Genomic DNA, 24,907 nt, shown 5'->3' on the forward strand with positions numbered 1-24,907 from the left:
TCACTCTGGAGGCAAGGAGAACTGATGGTGCGGTGCTAGAGGGGAAGCAGGGAGAGCAACTGGAAGGTTGTCTACTGGGCCAGGTGGGAGATGGTGCTGCATAGATGAGCATAGAGATGGAGAGGGGTTAGATTTGGCAAGTCTTTTGGAAACAGACTTCAAAGAACTTGCTAATGGATTTGGTTTGGGAGATTAAAAAAAAAAAAAAGGTCAGGCATGGTGGTTTATGCCTGTAATCCCAGCACTTTGGGAGGCCAAGGTGGGCAGATTGCTTCAGTCCAGGAGTTTGAGACCAGCCTGGCCAAGATAGCAAAAACCTGTCTCTACTAAAAATACAAAAATTAGCTGGGTGTGGTGGTGCATGCCCGTAATCCCAGCTTCTTGGGAGGCTGAGGCTGAATTGCTTGAACCCAGGAGGCGGAGGTTGCAGTGAGCCGAGATCGTGCCATTGCGCCATTGCAGTCCAGCGTGGGTGACAGAGTGAGACTCCATCTCAAAAAAAAAGAAAAAAAGAGGATAATGTAGAGGAAGTGAACCAACTGTGAATATTATCAGGATGGAAAAAAAAAAAAAAGATATTTTCATTCTGGTCATTTGATCCGGAACTCCTGGTCTCAAGCAATTCTTCCACCTCTGCCTCCCGGAGCGCTGGGATTACAGGTGTAAGCCACATCCCAGGCCATCCAGGTCATTTGAAAATGTTTCTCTAGCTCAGTCAATGTTATTTAATACTTGACTACATCTGGGTTTCTTAGCCTCAGCATTGTCGACGTTTTGGGCCAAATGATTCTTTGCTGTGGGCTGTCGTGTGCACTGCAGGGCATTGAGCAGCACCCCTGGCCTCCACCCACTAGATGGCAGTAGTAGCATCTCCAGTTGTGACAACCAAAAATGTTACTGCCAAATGTCCTCAAGGGGCAAAATAGCCCCCAGCTGAGAACTCTGGGTCTATACAAATAGCTATACACATGTGATTGTATAAATGAAACTATCACACGTACAAATGTAGATTTCTAGGAGGATTTACCTGGGTCTATACAACAAGCTGTTTACACAGACCATATATATATATATACATTTCTTTCTTTCTTTCTCTTTCTTCTGTTTCTTTCTTTCTTTTCTTTCCTTTCCTTTCCTTCCTTTCTTTTCTTTCTTTCTTTCTTTCTCTTTCTAGAGATGGAGTCTGTGTTGACCAGGCTGGTCTTGAACTCCTGGCCTCAAGCGATCATTCCATCTCAGCCTACCGAAGTGCTAGGATTATAAGTGTGAGCCACCATGCCTGGCCAGACCTAATACATTAAAACCCAGATCTACACGTAGAACCTCTGAGAATGAATATTCTCTTTACAAAGGCTTGATATGATTTATTAACATTATATTTAAAGACAGAAGTTTCAGCAACACACACCTATTTTATATAACAAGATATACCTATGTTATTATTTTCCTATAAATGCATATACTAGAATTTATTTATTTATTTGAGATGGAGTTTCACTCTTGTTGCCTAGGCTGGAGTGCAGTGATGCCATCTCGGCTCACTGCAGCCTCTGCCTTCCACCTCCCGGGTTCAAGCAATTCTCCTGCCTCAGCCCCCTGAGTAGGTGGGATACAGGCATGTGCCGCTACGCCTGGCTTATTTGTATTTTTAGTAGAGATGGGGTTTCTCCATGTTGATTAGGCTGGTCTCGAACTCCTGACCTCAGGTGATCTGCCCGCCTTGGCCTCCCAAAGTGCTGGGATTACAGGCATGAGCCTATTTTTTTTTTTTTGAGACAGAGTCTTGCTCTGTCACCCAGGCTGGAGTGCAGTGGCGCAATCTCGGCTCATTGCAACCTCCGCCTCCTGGGTTTAAGTGCTTCTCCTTCCTCAGCTTCCTGAGTAGCTGGGACTACAGGTGCCCACTACCATGTGTGGCTAATTTTTTTTTTTTTTAATGTATTTTTAGTAGAGACATTGTTTCACTCCTGTCCTGAAGTGATCCACCTACCTTGGCCTCCCAAAGTGCTGGGATTACAGATGTGAGCCACTGCACCCGGCAAAAATATTTTATAAATATACACATATGCATCTCTACCATCTGCTTTACTGAATCCAAGATACCATGGATTGTATTATTATCATCTATAACTGAGAAAAAAATACTACGTATTTAACTATGAAAAGTCATTGATTGTAAGATACATCCTGATTTCAGCAAGGTCAAAATGTAGAAGATGTATAAAGATGTGTCTTAACATATATGAAATATGGGTTTTAAAAATGAGTATCTATCTGGTAACAGCCAGGGTCAAAGTCTTCCACATTCCACATTCCTTGTGTGGAATGCACACATCAGGAACTGACCTCATTCAGGATGGAAGCCAGTTTTTGTGTTAGTAAGTATCACAGTCATAATGGTCAAAAAATTCATTCTGAAGGCCTTTAATTTATGAGCTTCCTCAGCCATTGAGAATCTTCCACCGGAGTAAAGAACTGAACTAGGAACTGTGGGTCAGTCAATGAAGAAGCTCCAATCTGGTGCCTACTCTTTCACAAAATGGTGTGCTAGGTCCTGGGAGAAACAAAGAGGAAATGATCTGGGTGTTGGAACAAGGTATTTAGACACTGATAAGGAGGGCCGGGGGCAGAGGGAAATTGGTTACACAAGAGAGAATGAAATAAACAAGGTGCCACTTATTTCCGTTTTGATAGTGTGAGATCAGGGTACGCTTCTTACTTGTGAATCTAGGTGGGATTATTACTTTTTCTTTCTTTTCTGTTACTTTGAGAAGCTAGGGATTCTCATAAGCAAAAGTGGGTCCAGGTGTGAACGTAAATAAGCCCCTTGCATGTCAAGGAGATTTTGTGGCCAGAGTGTGGCCTGCAGGGAGGGGATAAGGGAAGGAGTCTGGACCGATGGGCTGAGGCAGATGGCATGTGGTGGAAGGCCTGGGCTCAGTTGCCTTTATGATGTAGGCAGGTGGGAGCTTTCAAATGTATTTGAAAGAAATGATGTGATGGTATGTGTATTTCAGCTTTAGCAGCGTCTCTAGGGGTGGGAAGGCCGATCAGGAGACTGTAGCAAAAGATCTGGGCAAGATGAGATGAAGGTTTAACACCGGACAGAGGATGTGGAAGCAGGAGAGATGGGGAGATGGAATCTGTACTTCTGAGTGTGAGGAAGCAAGGCAAGGGCTGAGCGTTTTTAGCCTTAATGATGGGGAGGATGCAGGCGAGTGAGAGGGAGCCTTTGAGTTTCATATATTCCTTCTTTGACAGCAGCAGGTTCTCTTTTTTTTTGAGACGGAGTCTTGCTCTGTTGCCCAGGCTGGAGTGCAGTGGCATGATCTCAGCTCACTGCAAACTCTGCCTCCCAGGTTTACACCATTCTCCTGCCTCAGCCTCCCAAGTAGCTGGGACTACAGGCGTCCACCACCACGCCTGCCTAATTTTTGGTATTTTTAGTAGAGATGGGGTTTCACCATGTTAGGATGGTCTCGATCTCCTGACCTTGTGATTCGCCCACCTCAGCCTCCCAAAGTGCTGGGATTACAGGCATGAGCCACTGCGCCCGGCCCTAGCAGCAGGTTCTTTTGAAGAAAACTGAAATGCATTGGAAAGCCTTGCTATTTTGGCCCCATAATCAGCACTAGCTAGCATATTCCTGGTCTGGCTATCTCTCCACTTTTCTCCCCTTCAAGTATTCACAGAAAGATGAGGCCTCCATTCACTGAGTTCACAGGCACAAAGGTTACTGTGAGTCATGGTTAACCAGCAGTGAGGAGTGCCAGGATTGAGTAACCATGGTGGAATGTGGCCTGTGGCTGCTGTTACTGCCCTGGGTCATTTAAGTGACAACTCCCTCTGGGAATGGATAGTGTCGCTCTTCGCCACAGGGAGACGGTGGCTTTCCTGTGTCTGGGTGGTCAGGGAGCAAGGGGGTATGTATTCGAAGCATGTTGTCTCCTGCCCCAGAGGAACCGCTGCTGCTGGCCGAACTCAAGCCCGGGCGCCCCCACCAGTTTGATTGGAAGTCCAGCTGTGAAACCTGGAGCGTCGCCTTCTCCCCAGATGGCTCCTGGTTTGCTTGGTCTCAAGGACACTGCATCGTCAAACTGATCCCCTGGCCACTGGAGGAGCAGTTGTAAGTGTTCTCTCACTGGTGCCCCATTCAGCGCGTTTCCAAACACCCCTTGTTCTTTTGCCATCTCCCTGCCTGAGAACCAGAGAGAGGGAAGGTGGCTCATGGTTCAAGAATTGATCATGGGGGTTTCCAGAGCCCCAAGTTCTGTATATGTGAAAGTCAATTCGGTCAAGATTATGTTAGCCCCAAGTTGGCTTTTTTTCCATAGCTTTATTGAGATGTAATTTATATACCACACAATTTGTCCATTTAAAGTATACAATACAATGGCTTTTAATCTATCCACAGAGTTGTGCATCCATCACCATCATCAATTTTTACTTTATTTATTTTTTGAGACAGTCTCCATCTCCTAAGCTGGAGTGCAGTGGCGCAATCTTGGCTCACTACAACCTCTGCCTCCTGGGTTCAAGCGATTCTCCTGCCTGCCTCAGTCTCCCGAGTAGCTGGGATTACAGGCATACACCACCATGCCTGGCTAATTTTTGTACTATTAGTAGAGATGAGGTTTCGCCATGTTGGCCAGGCTGGGCTCGAACTCCTGACCTCAAGTGATTCACCTGCCTCGGCCTCCCAAAGTGCTGGGATTACACATTTCTCCCATGAGCCACTGCACCCAGCACATAATCAATTTTAGAATATCTTTATTTCCTCAAAAAGAAATCCTGTACCCCTTAGCTTAGATCCCCTAACCCCCCTGCACTCTCCAGGCAACCACTAATCTACTTTGTCTCTCTAGATTGACCTATTCTAGATGTTTCCTATTCATGGTTCATACAACACGTAGCCTTTTTTGACTAGCTTCTTTCATTTTACATAATGTTTTCACAATTCGTCTGTGTTCTAGCATATACTAGTATTTCATTTCCTTTTATTGCATCATATGGAGATGACAAATTTTGTTCATACATTTATCAGTTGATGGACATTGGGTTGTCTTCATGTTTTGGTTGTTACAAATAGTGCTGCTATGAACATTTATATAGAAAACTTGTGTTTTCTATGTTTAACTATTTGAGGAAGTGTCAGACTGTTTTCCAGAGTGGCTACACCATTTTACTTTCCCACCAGCAATGGATTCAAGTTCCAGATTCTCTACATCCAACCCTTGTTATTGTCTGTCTTTTTTATTATCCTAGTGGGTAGCCATCCTAGCGGTGTGAAGTGGCATTTCATAGTGGTTTTGATTTGCATTTCCCTGATGGCTATGGATGTCAAGCATCTTTTCTTTTTTTTTTTTTTTTGAGGCAGAGTCTCACTCTGTTGTTCAGGCTGGAGTGCAGTGGCATGATATCGGCTCACTGCAACCTCCACCTCCTGGGTTCAAACAATTCTGCCTCAGCCTCCCAAGTAGCTGGGACTACAGGTGCACACCACCACGCCTAGATAATGTTTGTACTTTTAGTAGAGACGAGGTTTCACTGTGTTGGCCAGGCTGGTCTCAAACTCCTGACCTCAGGTGATCCACCCGCCTTGGCCTCCCAAAGTGCTGGGATTACAGGTGTGGAGCCACTGCACCTGGCGGAGTATCTTTTCAGGTGCTTACTGGTCCTTTGTATACGTTCTTTGGATAAATGTCTACTCCGAGCCTTTGCTCGTTTTTGTCTCTTTATTATCAACCAAGTTTATTTTATTTTATGTTATTTTTTGAGAGAGAGAGAGGGTCTTGCTCTGTTGTCCAGGCTTGAGTGCAGTGGCTCAGTCACGGCTCACTGCAGCCTCAATCTGCTGGGCTCAAGCTATCCTCCTGCCCTGGCCTCCCATGTAGCTGGTACTACAGGCACACCACCATGCCTGCCTAACTTTTAAATATGTTGTAGAGACAGGGTCTCGCTTAGGCCTGGTCTTGAACTCCTGGCTTCAAGCAGTCCTCCTGCCTCAGCCTCCCAAGTAGCTGGGATTACAGGCGTGAGCCATGGCGCTTGGCCAAGTTTAGTTTCTGATACTAGTTTTTCTTTCTTTGGGATGGACAAGCCCTGGTGTCAGAATGCTGTGAGCTCCCATACAGATGGTCCAGCATCTATATGTTTTCATCTGTCCCAGGGCAACTCTATGTCTGTATTCATTCATTCAGCCAGCCTTGGTTGCGTAGGTTCTTTCTTTTTTTTTTGTTTTTTTTTTTTTTTTGAGATGGAGTCTCGCTCTGTTGCCCAGGCTGGAGTGCAAGGGTGCAATCTTGGCTCACTGCAATCTCCGCCTCCTGGGTTCAAGCAATTCTCCTGCCTCAGCCTCCTGAGTAGCTGGGATTACAGGTGTGCGCTACCACCTCTGGCTAATTTTTTAATATTTTAGTAGAGACGGTGTTTTACTATGTTGGCCAGCCTTGGTTGCATAGTTTCTTTGCGTAACACTGAGTTAGGGACTGAGAGTCCTGAGATAAATCAAACATGGCCCTTGCCCTTGAAGCTCTCATTTATTTTGCTTTAAGCATTTTTTATAAATAACATTAGATTTAAGGTTTTTATAAGTTGGATATGAAATTTGCCTTGATAAGAGGGAATGTTGACAGGAGTTTGTTGAAATGGGTACTCTGCATGCTGCTAGGGTTGAGGGGGATAAATTTTTGCAGTTTCTGGAAGGAAGGCTGGCAAAACGCATCAAAGACCTGAAAAATGTACTTCTGGGCCGGGTGCGGTAGCTGATGCCTATAATCCCAGCACTTTGGGAGGCCGAGGCAGGCGGATCCCTTGAGGTCAGGAGTTTGAGACCAGTTTGGCCAACATGGTGAAATCCCGTCTCTACTAAAAATACAAAAAGTTAGACAGGTGTGGTGGTGTGCACCTGTAATCCCAGCTACTCAGGAGGCTGAGATAGGAGAATCGCGTGAACCTGGGAGGCGGAGGTTGCAGTGAGCTGAGATCGTGCCACTGCACTCCAGCCTGGGTAACAGAGCAAGACTGTCTCAAAAAAAAAGAAAAAAGAAATCTCAGAAATGGTGTCATCTATTTAAATACACTGATCTTCGTTATGAAATTAGTTGTATATTAAGAAAATTGGAAACAGTTTGAAATCCAGGAATGAGAGGACGGTTAAAAAAATTTTACCATTTCCATATGATATTTTTGCAGCCATCAAATTTTGTTATGTGTTTTTAATCAGGGTTTTCAGTTCCTTCTGTGGTCAGTTTAATGATAATGCCAAGGTCATACATTGTTTACTAATTCCCCACTTGAAATACAAAGGATGCTCCTTCATTTCAAGACTTGACATATAAGTAAATTTACTATATGAATTTATAGTCTGTTTTTTTTTTTTTTTTTGAGACGGAGTCTCGCTCTGTTGCCCAGGCTGGAGTGCAGTGGCGCAATCTCAGCTCACTGCAAGCTCCGCCTCCCAGGTTCTTGCCATTCTCCTGCCTCAGCCTCCTGAGTAGCTGGGACTACAGGCGCCCGCCACCACACCCGGCTAATTTTTTTTTTTTTTTTTGATATTTTTAGTAGAGATGGGGTTTCACCGTGTTAGCCAGGATGGTCTTGATCTCCTGACCTTGTGATCCACCTGCCTCAGCCTCCCAAAGTGCTGGGATTACAAGGCGTGAGCCACCGCGCCCGGCCCTAGTCTGCTTTTTTTTAAAAAGCACGACCTGGAAGATCTGTCAGTTTCCTGAAAATCACTCTTGTTTTCAAATACGTGCATTTCTATAGGTAAATATATCCTTTCACTATTAACTAAGGAAAATGGAAAAAGGTATTTGAGTATTAACCATTTTTTCATATTTATTATTTAACATAATGAGCTAAGTGTTATTTTTTCCTGTGTTGAGTGAGAAGTTACTGGTTTTGGAGAACAATCACACTTTTTTTTTTTTTTTGAGAGAGTCTTGCTCTGTCGTCCAGGCCAGAGTGTACTGGAGCATCTCGGCTCACTGCAACCTCCGCCTCCTGGATTCAAGCGGTTCTCCTGCCTCAACCTCCTGAGTAACTGGGATTACAGGCGTGTGCCACCACACTCAGCTAATTTTTTTGTATTTTTAGTAGAGACAAGGTTTCACCATGTTGCCTAGACTGGTCTTGAACTCCTGGCCTCAAGGGATCCACCCGCCTTGGCCTCCCAAAGTGCTGGGATTACAGGTGTGAGCCATTGCACCCGGCAAAATCACATATTTTGAAGAACAGTATTCTGAGAAAATGTTTGCAGTATGAAGCTTATTGAAAAAAAGAGGCTATATGGCCGGGTGTGGTGGCTCATGCCTGTAATCCCAGCACTTTGGGAGGCAGAAGTGGAAGGATCACTTGAGGCTAGGAGTTCCAGATCAGCCTGGGCAACACAGCAAGACCCTGTTTCTACAAAAAAAATTTAAAAATTAGCCTGGCATGGTGGCACATGCATGTGGTCCTAGCTACTCAGGAGGCTGAGATGGGAGGATCGCCTGAACCCAGGAATTAGAGGCTGCAGTGAGCTCTGATCATACCAGGCCACTCCAGCCTGGGCGACAGTGAGACGCTGTCTCTTTTTTTTTTTTTTTTTGAGGCGGAGTCTCGCTCTGTCGCCTGGACTGGAGTGCAGTGGCCGGATCTCAGCTCACTGCAAGCTCCGTCTCCCAGGTTTACGCCATTCTCCTGCCTCAGCCTCCCGAGTAGCTGGGACTACAGGCGCCCGCCACCTCGCCCGGCTAGTTTTTGTATTTTTAGTAGAGACGGGGTTTCACCGTGTTAGCCAGGATGGTCTCGATCTCCTGACCTCGTGATCCGCCCGTCTCGGCCTCCCAAAGTGCTGGGATTACAGGCTTGAGCCACCGCGCCCGGCCGAGACGCTGTCTCTTAAAAAAAGAATAAAAAGCAGTTTGTAAAACCATGTATGCAGTATGATATCAGATTTGTTTTTTTGTTTTGTTTTGTTTTGTTTTGAGACGGAGTCTTGCTCTGTCGCCCAGGCTGGAGTGCAGTGGCTGGATCTCAGCTCACTGCAAGCTCCGCCTCCCGGGTTTACGCCATTCTCCTGCCTCAGCCTCTGGAGTAGCTGGGACTACAGGCGCCCGCCACGACACCCGGCTAGTTTTTTGTATTTTTAGTAGAGACGGGATTTCACCGTGTTAGCCAGGATGGTCTCGATCTCCTGACCTTGTGATCCGCCCGTCTTGGCCTCCCAAAGTACTGGGATTACAGGCTTGAGCCACCGCGCCCGGCCTCAGATTTGTTTTTAAAAGACATGTGTATATACACAAAAATTTATAGTGAGATGTTTAGAATGGTGGTGTTAGGATTATAGGTAATTTTTACTTTATTTGTCTCATTTGCACATTTCTCCCATGTTTCTCTACTATTTTTATTTATTATTATTATTATTATTTTTGTTGTTGTTGTTGTTGTTGTTGTTGTTGTTGAGACGGAGTCTCGCTCTGTCGCCCAGGCTGGAGTGCAGTGGCCAGATCTCAGCTCACTGCAAGCTCCGCCTCCCGGGTTTACGCCATTCTCTCGCCTCAGCCTCCCGAGTAGCTGGGACTACAGGCGCCCGCCATCTCGCCCGGCTAATTTTTTGTATTTTTTTAGTAGAGACGGGGTTTCACCGTGTTAGCCAGGATGGTCTCGATCTCCTGACCTCGTGATCCGCCCATCTCGGCCTCCCAAAGTGCTGGGATTACAGGCTTGAGCCACCGCGCCCGGCCTATTATTTTTATAATTTAAAATAATTGGATTTTTTGGGGGGCAGAGACAAGGTCTTACTCCGTGACCCAGGCTGGAGTACAGTGGCATGATCATAGCTCAATGCAGCCTTGAACTCCTTGCCTCAAGTGATCCTCCCTCAGCTTCCTAAAGGCGTAGCCACCACACCCCGCCCACAATTGCTATTTTAAAAGTCTTTTAAAAGAGAGAATTTGGGGCATTTATATTCTAGTTAGGGTAGTTTTACATTTTTTAAAAATCATATTATGTAGTGCTTTTGATATTGAGCAAATAATTGATATTAACCAAATAATTGTACTACTTTTCGAAATAAAGTTTTTAGAAACTTTAACTTCAGTGAAGCTAAATTCTGCCAATGAATCTGTCTTGCCTCATCAGCCCTTTCCCACGGTACGATCTCCCTGCTTTTCATGTAACTCATCCCTTGATTCATTAGCAAACTCAAAGTATTTTTTAAGCATTAGGCCAGGATACCCAAGACCTTAGTTCCAGTTCTGCCCCTGATTTTGTGACCCCGGGAAAGTTAATAACCCATAAAATGGAGATTTTAGTATCTCGTTCTAGAAAAATTAAATTTAGGATATTAAAATGAAATGACAAATATGCCTTAATTCTTTTGGAATAAAGTAGCTACAGGTGTATTCCTTAATTCAAATACAGAAATTAGGGCCAGGTGTGGTGCCACACGCCTATAATCTCAGCACTTTGGGAGGCTGAGGTGGGATGGATTGCTTGAGGCCAGGAATTAGTGACTAACCTGGGCAACACAGCAAGACCCTGTCTCTGCAAAAAATTAAAAAATTAGCTGGGTTTGGTGGCATGCACCTGTAGTCCCAGCTACTCAGGAAGCTGAGGTGGAAGGACTGCTTGAGCCCTGGAGTTCAAGGCTGCTGTAAGCTGTGGTCACACCACTGCACTGCAGCCTGGGTGCCAGAGAGCGACCCTGTCTCTAAAAAAAACCAAAATAAATAAAACAAATACAGAAATCAGGATTTTATAAGAAATAAAATAAATTTAACTGGTGGCTCCAAGCTGTCTTAAACCTCTTCCCATAGCCTGCCTCTTAAGTGCTTCTTCTCGGGACAGCAGACTCAGTGGCCAGTGCCAGGGCCAGAGCCAGGTAGGTCTGGACAGTCTGTGGAGAGGCAACCGATCGAAATGACATTCATGGTCACATTCAGATTGGCCAGAATAACAAGTTTCAGCCTATATTTGGCCATTTAGACCCAGAGGTTGGCAAACTTTTTCTTTTTCTTTTCTTTTCTTTTTTTTTTTTTTGAGATGGAGTCTTGCTCTGTCATCCAGGCTGGAGTGCAGTGGTGCGACCTCAGTTCACTGCAATCTCTGCCTCCTGGGCTCAAGCGATTCTCCTGCTTCAGCTTCCCGAGTAGCTGGGACTATAGGCACCCCCCACCATGCCCGGCTAATTTTTTGTATTTTTAGTGGAGGCGGGGTATCACCATGTTGGCCAGGCTGGCCTCAAACTCCTGACCTCAAGTGATCCGCCCACCTTGGCCTCCCAAAATGCTGGGATTACAGGCGTAAGCTATAGCGCCTGGCCAACTTTTTCTATAAAGCAAATAGTTTAGGCTTTGTAGGCTATAAGGTCTCTGTCTTGACTGTCGAACTCTACTGTCACAGTGTGAAAGCAGCCTCAGACAATACCTAAACAAATGCGTGTGACTGCGTTCCAATACAACTTTATTGCCAAGAACAAAATCTGCCATTTGCTACAACATGGGTGAACCTGAGGGACTTTATCCTAAGTGAAATGAACTAGGCACAGAGAGACAAATACTGCATGATCTCACTTACATGTAGAATCTAAAAAAGTCTAACTCATAGAAATAGAGAGTAGAATGGTGGTTACCGGGGGTGGGAGAGGGAGTGGGGAGATATTGATCAAAGGTATAAAGTTTCAGCTAAGCAGAGTAAGTTTGGCAGATCTATTGTACAGCATGATGACTGTGGTTATTAATAATGTACACTTGACAATTGCTAAGAGCATAGACTTTTTTTTTTTTTTTTTGAGACGGGGTCTGACTCTGTCACCCAGACTGGAGTACAGTGATGTGATTTTGGCTCAGTGCAACCTCCGCCTCCTGGCTCAAGCAGTCCTCCCATATCAGCCTTCTGAGTAGCTGGGATTACAGACGTGTGCCACCAGGCCCCCACCACCACACCCAGCTAATTTTTGTATTTTTAGTAGAGACGGGGCTTCATATTGGTCAGGCCGGTCTCGAACTCCTGACCTCAGGTGATCCACCCACCTCGGCCTCCCAAATTGCTGGAATTACAGGTGTGAGCCACCGTGCCCGGCCCCTCCCTTCTAATTTTGTAAATGAGCTTGGTTAAAATTCTTTCGTGTCTTTCACCACACAATTGACAAAAATGTGATTTAGTTAGAATTTTTTGGGAACATCTATAATATTGGGTTGGTGCAAAAGTAATGGTGGTTTTTACCATCTGTAATATTGGGTTGGTGCAAAAGTAATGGTGGTAATTGCAAATACTGCAATTATTTTTGCACCAATTAATACATAAAGTTGTAAACTACTTATGCATCGAGTTGAGGATTTCTCATGGAACCAAATCTGGCGTTCAGCTTTCTCATCTCCATTTCCCTCAGTTTAACCAGCCAGAGTGTGGTCAGGTCACATGGAGACCTTTGTGCTGTGTACTGCAAACAGTAAGCTTCATGTTTTCAGGCTCAACCCCAGGGCCGGCCAAGTGCTTGTCCATTTGAGACATTGTTTCCTGGGCACAGTGGCAGCCAGGGCCCCATGTTTTAGCTTATCTGGGCCTGTTTCACTGTAAGTTGAATTGTAGGAGAGGGTCGGGTTAAGATATCTTCCAGGACAGGCTACCTCTACGCAGCCCTGTGAATTCCTTTTCTCTCTTGACTACCTTGCTGTTTGATTCTTGTGCGGGTTACTATCAGGGAAGTAAATGAAGGAGCCTCATTAATCAGTTGGAACATAATGAGTAAAGGTGGAAATTAACATGTACCAAACAAACGGTGTTGGCAAGACAGGGGTTTATTTTCCAGCTCCTTGAGGATTTCTAAGCTAGAGATAAGGGAACTCATCAGGCAGGAGAGTGGTGGCTATTCAGGCTATATAAGTTCTGCCCTAGTTCCAAACCTGCATTGCGCTTTCTTACTCATGGGAAAAACTGAGTGTCTTTTTCCTTCCACTCACCAAAACCCGAGAGAACTTTCTGAGCAAGCATGTGACTCCCTGGAGCATCTGTGATTTAGTTATCCCACAAGGCAGGTCACCCCATTGCAGGGCTGTTGCAAACAGATTGAGCCATGGCCAGTATAGCCTGTGTTACATCAACTCTTTTTTTTTTTTTTTTTTTTTTGAGACAGAGTTTTGCCTTTGTTCCCCAGGCTGGAGTGCAATGGTGCGATCTTGGTTCACTGCAACCTCCGCCCCCCGGGTTCAAGCAATTCTCCTGCCTCAGCCTCCCAAGTAGCTGGGGTTACAGGCACCCGCCACTATGCCCAGCTAATCTTTTTTTTTTATTTTTAGTAGAGATGGGGCTTCACCATGTTGGCCAGGCTGGTCTCGAACTCTAGAACTCAGGTGATCCACCTGCCTTGGCTTCCCAAAGTGCTGGGATTACAGGCATGAGCCACCATGCCCGGCCTACATCAACTCTTAAAAAGAAACAAACAGAAAAGTCACAGCAAATTGCACCAAAGGCCAGCTTGTTTCTAGGATTTAAAATCTTATGTGGCCCAGTGGGGTGGCTTATGCCAGTAATCCCAGCACTTTGGGAGGCCAAGGTGGGCAGATCACTTGAGCTCAGGAGTTCGAGACCAGCCTGGGCAACATGACGAAAGTCCGTCCTACAAAAAATACAGAGTTAACAGAGCCTAATGGCACATGCCTGTAGTCCCAGCTACTTGGTGGAGGCTGAGGCGGGAGGATCAGTTGAGCAGGGAGGTCAAGGCTGAGTGAGCCATGATTGTGTCACTGCATGCCAGCTTAGGTGACAGACCCTTCCCTCCACTCCCCAAAAGTCTTACATGTCCCAGGATGAAAAGTTGATAGACTTGGTAACAATTGCAGATTCATTAAGAAATCTCTGCTTCTCCCAGCATCCCTAAAGGGTTTGAAGCCAAAAGCCGCAGTAGCAAAAATGAGACGAAAGGGCGGGGCAGCCCAAAAGAGAAGACGCTGGACTGTGGTCAGATTGTCTGGGGGCTGGCCTTCAGCCCGTGGCCTTCCCCACCCAGCAGGAAGCTCTGGGCACGCCACCACCCCCAGGTGCCCGATGTCTCTTGCCTGGTTCTTGCTACGGGACTCAACGATGGGCAGATCAAGATCTGGGAGGTGCAGACAGGTAGGTCATTCCTGGCTGGCGCAGGGTTCTGGGAGGCTCGGGTGCATGTTCTGACTGTGTCTCCTCCCTGCTCCACTCATGTTGGCTGAGGGGTGTGGCTTGGCAGGCACACCTTGTGCCCCCTCTCTGGCTGACTGAGTGCCGCTGCTCTCATGCCAGGGCTCCTGCTTTTGAATCTTTCCGGCCACCAAGATGTCGTGAGAGATCTGAGCTTCACACCCAGTGGCAGTTTGATTTTGGTCTCCGCGTCACGGGATAAGACTCTTCGCATCTGGGACCTGAATAAACACGGTATGGGAAGAGAAGGAACTACTTGGCAACTCCAAAAATACTGTATTTGCTTTCTCCACTTTACCAGTTTCATTTTGATCTAAAACAGTGTTTCTTGATGTTTTTTTCTGTGATTGCCCCTTAAGGAGCCTTTTTAGACAGTTTTTTCCTAATTGCCCCTGCCCGCCCCAGAGATAATACTGTACCAAAGAGAGTTTGATACCAGACATATACTGTGTGTCTATTTAGGCTATTGTAATATTGAAGATCTATTGTATATCTGCTTATGTGCTGAATGCATGTCTATGCTTTGTATGTAAAAAAATGTTAAGATTTTTTTGGCTACCCAGAACTAGTTTGTACCCTCTTGGGGTGAATTGCCTCTGTTAAAAATATTTGATCTAGAACAGGTTTTCTCATCGGCACTATGGATATTTTGGGCTGGATAACCCTTTGTCGTGGGCTCTCCTGTGCATTCTAAGACGCTGAGCAGCATGCCTGGCCTCTTCTCTTTTGATGCCAGTAGCATCCTCTCCAGTTGTGACAAGCAAAAAAGTCCCCATGTCCTGTGAAGGGCAAGGTCTCCCCAGGTTGAGAACCACTGATGTAGAAGTCCCTGTTGGGTGCTTCCTGTTAGACTTTCTTTTTGAAGCAGACTCTAAGCCTAGAATAATTCTCTCAGGCTACAGGGCGTCAGGTTTGTGAAATTCTGCCTTGAGCAAACTATATACGGGGGTGGCCCAGTAAGGAATTCCATACATCTCTGGTTTGATCCTTAACTGGAAAGGTGATATAACAGGCCAGGCACAGTGGCTCACGCCTGTAATCCCAGTACTTTGGGAGGCTAAGGCGGGTGGATCACCTGAGGTCAGGAGTTCAAGACCAGCCTGGCCAACATGGCAAAACCCCATCTCTGCTAAAAAAAACACAAAAATTAGCTGGGCGTGGTGCTGGGCGCCTGTAGTCCCAGCTACTCGGGAGGCTGAGGCAGGAGAATCACTTGAACCCAGGAGGTGGAAGTTGCAGTGAGCCGAGATTGCATCACTGTACTCCAGCCTGGGCGACAGAGCGAGACTCTGTCTCAAAAAAAAAAAAAAAAAAAAAAGTGACATAAGAAAGGGGAATTGATTGCAATGCCATTTTTCCAATCCCTCCAGCCCTGAATGGGGCTCAGGGGCTGGAGGGATTGGAAGGAGGCAGTGGTAAAGGGTCATGAAGCGGATCAGGGGCGAGAGGGATTGGAAGGAGGGTCATGAAGAGGCCACTCATCCCCATGGTGTGAAGGCACTGGCAGTCTCTCCCAAGTTATGACTGTCCAGCTCCACACAGCCATGGGAGGAACCTTTCTCCTGCTCTTTTAGCAATGAGCCCAAAAACTTGTATCTTAGTCAGTGCCAGAGACTGGGTGGCTTAAACAACAGACATTTATTTCTCCCAGTTCTGAAGGTTGGGAAGTCCATGAGCGAGGTGCTAGTAGTTTTGGTGTCTGTGAGCACCAGCTCTCTGGTTTGTAAACAGCCACCTTCTCTCTATATCCTCATCTGGCAGAGATCTCTCTCTTTCATGTCTCTTCTTCTAAGGGCACTAATCCCATTCCCGAGGCTTCACCCTCATGACCTGTTGACTTCTCAAAAGCCCTACCTCCTAAGACTATCACACTGGGGATTAGGGCTTTATGTGTGGGGGACACATTTAGTCCATAGGAACTTGTCAAACAAACTAAGGCGGTACATGTGCATCCTCATCTGAAGGCATCTGATCACAAAGATAACTCTAGGTGATTTTTGTTGTTTTGTTTTGTTTTGTTTTGTTTCTTGAGACGGAATCTCACTGTGTCACCCAGGCTGGAGTGCAGTGGCACGATCTCAGCTCACTGCAACCTCCGCCTCCCAGGTTCAAGTGATTCTTGTGTCTCAGCCTCCCAAGTAGCTGGGATTACAGGCATAAGCCACCACACCTGGCTAATTTTTTGTATTTTTTAGTAGAGCCGGGGTTTTACCATGTTGGCCAGGCTGGTCTTGAACTCCTGACCTCAAGTGATCCGCCCACCTGGGCTTCCCAAAGTGCTGGGATAACAGGCGTGAGTGAGCCACTGCACCTGACCTACTGTAGTGGAACCTGTAATCACACAGTGTAAGATACGCTGCTGATCAGGGCACCTTCTCCAAGGCAGTGCCTTTTTTTTTTTTTTTAAAGACAGAGCTTCCTACAGGTGTGTGCCACCATGCCTGGCTAATTTTCATATTTTTGGTAGAGATGGGGTTTTGCCATGAAGGTAAGGTCAGGCTGGTCTTATACTCCTGACCTGAAGGGATCCGCCCACCTCAGCCTCCCGAAGTGCTGGGATTACAGGTGTGAGGTACCACGCTCGGCTGGCAGTGCCTTTTTAAATGCTGGCTTAATGCGTGTACTGAGGCAGCTTGCCACCATCTCAGGAAGGTCCATGCTGTGGCTCTGGAAATCACTTGATGACTTGGAAGAAAAGACCAAGTGAGAGTGATCAAGAGTGGGCGGGATGGAGCAGGCCAATTATGAGAGCTTTTCAAGGAGAGGAGGGGAATAAAGTTGCGTTCCCAGCTGCTGGGCGCTGCCCCACTGACCTAACAGGCCTTAATTTATTCAGTACTCACAGCACCCTGAGATTTGACAGCTGAAGAAACCATGATTGACCTTTATTTTTTTTTGAGACAGAGTCTTACTGTGTTGCACAGGCTGGAGTGCAATGCTGCGATCTCAGCTTATTGCAACCTCTGCCTCCTGGGCTCAAGTGATCTGGCTCAGTCTCCCGAGTAGCTGGGACTACAGGCACCATGACTTTTTAAAAATATTAATTAAAGCACTTTGGGAGGCCAAGGCAGGCAGATCACTCGAGGTCAGGAGTTCGAAACCAGCCTAGCCAACATGGTGAAACCCTGGCTCTACTAAAAATATATAAAAATTAGCAGGGCGTGATGGCAGGTGCCTGTAATTCCAGCTACTCGGGAGGCTGAGGCAGGAGAATCACTTGAACCTGGGAAGCAGAGGTTGCAGTGAGCCGAGATCATGCCATTGCACTCCTGCCTGGGCAACAGAACAAGACCCTGTCTCAAAAAAAATACATAAAAATAAAAAATAAAAAGTACTAATTTTTGTAGATCCATACATCCGCATAAACTTCAATAAATTCATATATATGACCATGTACAGGCATATAACAATTCTTTTTTCTTCTTTCTTGCTTGGCTCTTTCCTTCGCAATTCTCTCTCTTGCCCTCCCTGCTGTCGTCATCCTCCCCTCTTCCCCTGCATCCTGGTACCCCGTGTTAGGAGCCTAGTATATACCCTTCCATATTTTTCTCTCTGCTTATATAATCCTGTGCACACACATTTGCATTCATGGCTTTTGGGCCATTGTTTCACAAAAATAGAATCATAATATCATCACGATTTTCCCCTGCATCTCGCATTTTTCATTAAACGGTAGGTACCCCATGGAAAATCTGTCTCTAATTCCAACTGCATTAATGGGGTAGATATACTGCCATTTATTCACCCATCCCCTATATGGACGGGCTTTTTTTAAAGCAAGAGCTGAAGACATTGTGTGAGTCGCCCTGGGTTATGTGCTGAATTAGCAGGGGAGTCAGGATTCACACCCAAGCTGTCTGCTCTAGAATGTGTGCCCCTAATGACTCCACAACACTGCTCATCCGGACATCCTGGCAAGGCTGGCAGGGTGACAGTCTGCAGCAGGATCCTTGTGATTACAGAGAAACCTTTACGGTTTAAATGAGGGAGAATTGAAGATAAACTCTCTCTCAAAATTGGGAATGATGCTTCGGGGTCCTCGAGGTGGTTGGGGAGCCGAAAAAGAACATCCTCTGCTATCAAAGGCTCCCTTTGATATGGTTTCCTATGAGGAAACCTTTAAGGCAATTCAAGATTATATTAAAAAGTGATCAACACCTGAGGTCAGGTGTCCGAGACCAGCCTGGCCAATATGGTGAAACCCCGTCTCTACTAAAACTACAAAAATTAGCTGGGCGCAGTGGTACGTGCCTGTAATCCCAACTACTCAGGAGGCTGAGGCAGGAGAATCACTTGAACCTGGGAGGCGGAGGTTGCAGTGAGCTGAGATTGCGCCACTGCATTCCAGCCTGGGAGACAGAGCGAGACTCCATCTCAGAAAAAAAAAGTGATCACCATACCCCTTCGCCTTTACTGATCTTATAGATTGTGTTGAAGCCATAGATAATGGTTTCCGTGGGGAATTAGAGTATCATATTCACAGATGACAGGTGTTTAAATGACAAATCTGGTCATATTTCTTACTCTGAATTGAAAATTGGATCCTTGGGCCCAACTGATAGGAGCTGATAGGTATACTGGGCGGGGGGCTGTTACCACCCCAGTTCTCCCAGTTCTCCAGTCTTCCTGCTTTGTTGTTTTGAGGATTGGCTCATCGTTTGCTTCTTTTTTCTGCCAGGTAAACAGATTCAAGTGTTATCGGGCCACCTGCAGTGGGTTTACTGCTGTTCCATCTCCCCAGACTGCAGCATGCTGTGCTCTGCAGCTGGCGAGAAGTCGGTGAGTCTCCAGCATTATTGCTTTAATTCACTGAGACGTGGAGGTCTGAAGTGGTGACCTGGTGTGTGTGAGTGTTCTCAAAATGGTCCACAAATCCACCCCAATAAAAGGCATGCTGGTGGGCCGTGGTTGCCACCTGCAAAACTCCCTTGTGACTTGTACTTTAACATGAACCCAAAGACAGGAGGGATTTGGAAACAGGTTGCTCCTGTCATCAGAGGTCTGTTTCCCTTTACAAATGGGAAAATGATTGCTTTTTAAATTTCTTTTCTTCTTGGAGTCTGAGATTTTAAAAGTTGCAGCCCAGATGTGAGTCCAAATTTCCTTTGAACCATCAAATTTGAATCTAATTTGGATTTCCAATTCAAATCATGTCAGTGCAGTTACTTGTTGAACTTTGTCCTGAAATCCTGTTAATTGAAAAAACAAACAGGTATTAGAAATCCAAGAACAATTTGAGAACAGTTTCTGTTTGAATTTTGTGTCGCGTTGAGCCGCTTGCGGTGACTGAAGGGAAGGTTGAGAGTTCACCATTTGGTACAGTCCAGGTGGCTCATCATTTATTTGTGGTTTGGAACTATGAGGGTTTTCTTGTTTTTCTTTTTTAGACAGAGTTTTGCTCTTGTTGCCCAAGCTAGAGTGCAGTGACACAATCTCGGCTCACTGTAACCTCTGCTTCCTGGGTTCAAGCTATTCTCCTGCCTCAGCCTCCCGAGTAGCTCGGATTACAGGTGCGCACCACCACGCCTGGCTAATTTTTTGTATTTTTAGCAGAAATGGGGTTTCACCATGTTAGCCAGGCTGGTCTCGAACTCCTGACCTCAGGTGATCCACCCACCTCAGCCTCCCAAAGTACTGGGATTGCAGGCGTGAGCCACCATGCCTGGCCTGAGGGTTTTCTTAAAGGAATGAAAATAAAATCCTCTTAATGCTTCTCACAAAGGTTTAAAGTGATGAGCTAGGTCAGAGGCACAGTCTTGGGACAGATTTCCATGGTTCCATACACAAGGTGGGGGGTGTAAAATGCCTTGACAGGCTGCCACTACTTTGTGGGGTGGCCGCAGATTTCACTTCTAACCCTTTAAAAAAAAAACTGGAGACAGTCTTACTCTTTCGCCCAAGCTGGAGTGCAGTGACGTGATCTCAGGTCACTGCAGCTTCCACCTATCAGGCTCAAGTGATTCTTCTGCCTCAACTCCCCAAATAGCTGGGCTTACAGGCGTGCACCACCGTGCCTGGCTAATTTTTGTACTTGGGGTTTTGCCATATTGGCCAGGCTGGTCTCAAACTCCTGGCCTCATGTGATCCACCCACCTTGGCCTCCCCAAGTGCTGAGATTACAGGCGTGAGCCATCATGCCTGGCCACCAACTTTTAAGTGGAATAAGATAGCACTTGGCTCAGGTCTTCATCAGCACGTGCTACCCTATTGGCAAACAGGACTCAGAAGCAGACTCAGAAGTCTCTGCACGTGCGCTTCAGCGAGGGTCTTCCTAAGGCTGTTCTGGTTTATTCTCTTTTATAGTGGGCTCCTTGAGCATGTCTGTTGATTTAAATCCTCAAAAATCCAGACCAATTACCTTATTTAAACCTATACGACAGGTTCTGGAAGAGCTGTAGGAAAGGGATAGAGAATCAAGTTGACCTGGCCGCAAGGCCTGCAGAAGATTTGGTGGTGGTACCTTTCCCTCCCTCCATTTGAGTCCTAAGCACTTCACTTCTGCCCTAACCAGGCACTTCTTGCTTTCCACAGGTCTTTCTATGGAGCATGAGGTCCTACACGTTAATTCGGAAGCTAGAGGGCCATCAAAGCAGTGTTGTCTCTTGTGACTTCTCCCCTGACTCTGCCCTGCTTGTCACGGCTTCTTACGATACCAATGTGATTATGTGGGACCCCTACACCGGCGAAAGGCTGAGGTCACTCCAGTAAGGACTGAATCCTGCTATGACTTTTTTGTGGGGGGACTGATGAGGAACCTGCCTGGGATTAGACATGTCTCTTTTACAGTCTGGGACATGGGAGGGGGAAAAGCTGGATACAAAGGCACAGTGGGTCTCTTTTTCTTTTGAGATGGAGTCTCTCTCTGTCACCCAGGTTGGAGGGCAGTGGTGTAATCTTGGATCACTGCAGCCTCCACATCCCAGGTTCAAGCGATTCTCCTGCCTCAGGCTCCTGAGTAGCTGGGACTACAGGCGTGTGCCACCAGGCCCGGCTAATTTTTGTATTTTTAGTAGAGATGGGGTTTCACCATGTTGGCCAGGCTGGTCTCAAACTCGTGACCTCAGGTGATCCACCACCTCAGTCTCCCAAACTGCCGGAATTACAGGCATGAGCCACTGCGCCTAGACTGGTTCATTGCTTCTAAGTGATGCCTTGTCAGTTAAGCCCTCTCAAGTAGCTTTGAGTGTCTTCCCGTCTCCCGATTCAGGCGGCTGCGTGTACTTCTTTGGAATCAGCATTATGAAGCCTCAATATGACTCTTTATTTCCATTTACTAATAACTGTAGTAACAAGTTCAGAAAGAGCCTCTTATCGAAACTGTGCTTTCCAAAATGAGTTTCATGTTCTCATAAACTTGGTCTTTTTCCTTTTGTGTCTGTTGTTTTATGAAGCAAATAATAGGCAGTCCTATAATTATCATGTATCTTAGCCTAAAAAAGACTTGCAGTTTCTACTGTGGCATTAAAGTGAGGGCTGACCTACTTTGCATAAGCAAATTAGCACAAGGAAGTGTTAGTAACCCTTCAGTCTCTCCACAGGACACCTGGAGCCTTCTGAGATATCCTTTTTTTTTCCCAGTGTGCAAATCCCAAGCTTTTCCACGAGGGGCACACAAGTGCATCTTGAGTCCTTTTATAGCCACGGCAGTTTGGCTTCCTGCCTGGGGTGACGATGGAGGGTGGAGAGCAGCCATCACTCCAGGCCTGCCATCCTGTTTCTTTCCTTCTCAGCCACACCCAGGTTGACCCCGCCATGGATGACAGTGATGTCCACATTAGCTCACTGAGATCTGTGTGCTTCTCTCCAGAAGGCTTGTACCTTGCCACGGTGGCAGATGACAGGTAACAAATAGAACTCTCTTTACGTGACCTCAGAACAAGTGCTTGCAAGTAATGGCAGCAAGGCCCTCCTGGTCTTGCCCTGGGTCAGCTAATGTGTGGATGTTCTCTCTCCCCATCCAGACTCCTCAGGATCTGGGCCCTGGAACTGAAAACTCCCATTGCATTTGCTCCTATGACCAATGGTCTTTGCTGCACATTTTTTCCACATGGTGGAGTCATTGCCACAGGGTATGTATTTGTTAGCTGAACAGATGGGTGGTGGTTTCTGCTGAGTATACCATGGAGCTTTTTAAGGAAAGAAACCATCTAGAATTTTCTTGCCTATGAGGAAACCTTTAAGGCAATTCAAGATTATATAAAACTCAAATGATCGATTTTGCTAATATAGTGTACCATTTTCTCTGAATATTTAACCTAAATGTAATTAAAGACCTGTAAGTCATGCCACCTAATGGGCCAAGTTCACAAGGGAGAATAAAATTGAGATGATGCATAATATATGGGAAACCATTTAGGGCTAAAAGACCACTTTACAGGTAACATCTATAATTCAGTAGGTGGCACTCTTCCCCCTATTACTTTTGAACTAACTGTGGTCAGATTTAGAAAGGGCTGTGCGGAGAGAGCGCACTTTGTTATCAAAGGTGTCTTGAGTTTTTCTAATCCTATCAGCAGCCTTAATTATTCAGCACCACAACTTTTACATCCATTTCCACGGTCAGGGTTACATTTCACTCTCTGAAGACTCCTGCTCTTTCTAGTCAAAACAGAAACTTGAGTATCCATCCTCATGAAAACATGAACATCCAAGCTCTGTCTTAACACAGCATCGGTTTGTTTCATTTCAGGACAAGAGATGGCCACGTCCAGTTCTGGACAGCTCCTAGGGTGCTGTCCTCACTGAAGCACTTATGCCGGAAAGCCCTTCGAAGTTTCCTAACAACTTACCAAGTCCTAGCACTGCCAATCCCCAAGAAAATGAAAGAGTTCCTCACATACAGGACTTTTTAAGCAATGCCACATCTTGTGTTTCTTTGTAGCAGGGTAGATGGTCCTGTCAAAGGGAGGTGCTGGAGTAATGGGCCAAACATCTGGTCTTGGATTCAAATAGCATTTCTTCGGGATTGTGAATAGAATGTAGCAAAACCAGATTCCAGTGTACTAGTCATGGATCTTTCTCTCCCTGGCATGTGAAAGTCAGTCTTAGAGGAAGAGATTCCACTTGCATGGCAACAGAGCTTTACCTTAAATCTTCAGTCCAGTTACGAACAGCAAGTGTTGAACTCTTTCTAGTCATTTTGATTCAAAGTGCAGTTACTGATGTTTTGATTATACAAGTAAGTAGGCCTCCAGAGCCTCTCTAGTGGCAGGGCAGCTCACACTCCCTCCACTGGGAAGGATGGCTTCTGCCTAGTACTTACCTTTGTGTTACTGATGCAGTGGTAGCATTGGTTCAAGTTCTCTCCTGCTGTGGTCAGAGTTGCTTCGACATTGGCCAAGTGCTTTTCTTCTTGGGCTCCCTTCTGACCTGCAGGACAGCTTTTCTGGAGCCATTTGGTATAAGGTATTAATTAAGCTTAACTAAATTACAGGGGAATCAGAGGCCGTGCTCCTGACTGATCCAGACACTATTACTGGCTTTTTTTTTTTTTTTTTAACAATGGTGTGCATGTGCAGGAGATGACAAATTTGTATGTCAGATTATACAAGGATGTATTCTTAAACTGCATGACTATTCAGATGGCTACTGAGTTATCAGTGGCCATTTATCATCATCATATTTATTTGTATTTTCTCAATAGTTTTGGCCAGACCTCAACAGATGTTAAGGTACAACTGTGTTTTTCTCGATTATCTAATAACCGTAGTACTTAAATTGAACAGTTGCAAAGATGTCTTAATTGTGTAAAGACTTGGTGTAGTCATGACTTTAGCTGATACTTTTATGTACGAGATCTGTCTCTGCTGTTTAACTTCATTGGATTAATCAGCTGGTTTCAACTCTACTGCGAAACAAAAATAGCTCCTTAAAAGTACTGTTCTCCTTCAGTGGCATGTAGTTATCTAATCAAGACACCTCATTCAAACAAAACCTGCCTTAGGAAAATTTAATATATTTTAAATTATTTTAAAAGAAATACAACATCTTATTCTTTAGCTTTCTTAATCGGTGCTTTATGGAGGCCAGTGTAACATTACATGACTTGTTGAGAAAGTTGAGGAATTTCCTCTGCCACCTTTGTTGCTTGAAGAAAAACATGTCTTTTCAAAATGAGAGGCTTTCATTGAAGGAAAGAAAAAAAAAGCTTTTGGCTCTGTTTCATTTTTTTCTATTAAGAAAAAAAAAGGTCCCCTTTTAAAACAAGCAGGGCTGGGTGTGATGGCATGCCTGTAATCCCAGCACTTTGAGAGGCTGAGGTGGGAGGACTGCTTGAGCCCAGGAGTTCAAGATCAGCCTGGGCAACAGAGTGAGATGGGACCCCATCTTTATTTCAAAAAAAAAATAGCCAAAAACCTTAGTGTGGTGGTGGTATGCACGGTAGCCCCAGCTCCTCAGGGGCTGAGGATGTGGTGGCATGTACCTGTGGTTCTGTGGTTCCAGCTACTCAGGAGGCTGAGGTGAGAGAACTGCTCCAGCCTGGGACATGGAGGCTGTAGTGAGCCATGATCGTGTCACAGTATTCCAGCCTGGGTGACAGAGCATGATCTTGCCTCAAAAAATAAACAGATAAAACAAGTAGTACAGTGGAAGAGCTGGGAAGCAACTGGCCAACGTTTGCATTTCATGGTTATCTTGAAGTTCCAGGTACAGCAGAGGCTGAGCCTCTGGGTGGTTTGAGGCCTGGTTGGCCATCAGATTTAGCTTCAAACTTTGCCACTGTCCTTAAGGAGGTGAGTCCTCCATG

At 45.7% G+C, this 24,907-nt stretch overlaps 1 protein-coding gene across 2 annotated transcripts in view; it reads left to right on the forward strand.

Annotated features, from left to right (window-relative positions):
* Positions 1-24,504, forward strand: part of WSB2 (WD repeat and SOCS box containing 2) — a 29,558-nt gene extending 5,054 nt beyond the window's left edge. The window contains exons 1-9 of one of the 2 annotated variants that reach the window (XM_033220440.1): positions 2,655-3,170; positions 3,958-4,126; positions 13,859-14,103; positions 14,263-14,394; positions 18,839-18,939; positions 20,692-20,864; positions 21,891-22,001; positions 22,122-22,229; positions 22,850-24,504. In XM_033220440.1, the coding sequence (XP_033076331.1) occupies positions 3,137-3,170; positions 3,958-4,126; positions 13,859-14,103; positions 14,263-14,394; positions 18,839-18,939; positions 20,692-20,864; positions 21,891-22,001; positions 22,122-22,229; positions 22,850-23,012 (1,236 nt within the window). In that variant the 5' untranslated portion in view covers positions 2,655-3,136 and the 3' untranslated portion in view covers positions 23,013-24,504. Of the gene's footprint in view, positions 1-2,654; positions 3,171-3,957; positions 4,127-13,858; positions 14,104-14,262; positions 14,395-18,838; positions 18,940-20,691; positions 20,865-21,890; positions 22,002-22,121; positions 22,230-22,849 lie in introns of those variants that run through there. The other variant, XM_033220441.1, reaches the window with a different exon arrangement.
* Positions 24,505-24,907: the final 403 nt, after the last annotated feature.

This window comes from Trachypithecus francoisi, unplaced genomic scaffold (assembly GCF_009764315.1).
Source record: "Trachypithecus francoisi isolate TF-2019V2 unplaced genomic scaffold, Tfra_2.0 Lachesis_group11, whole genome shotgun sequence".
NCBI lineage: Eukaryota > Metazoa > Chordata > Mammalia > Primates > Cercopithecidae > Trachypithecus > Trachypithecus francoisi.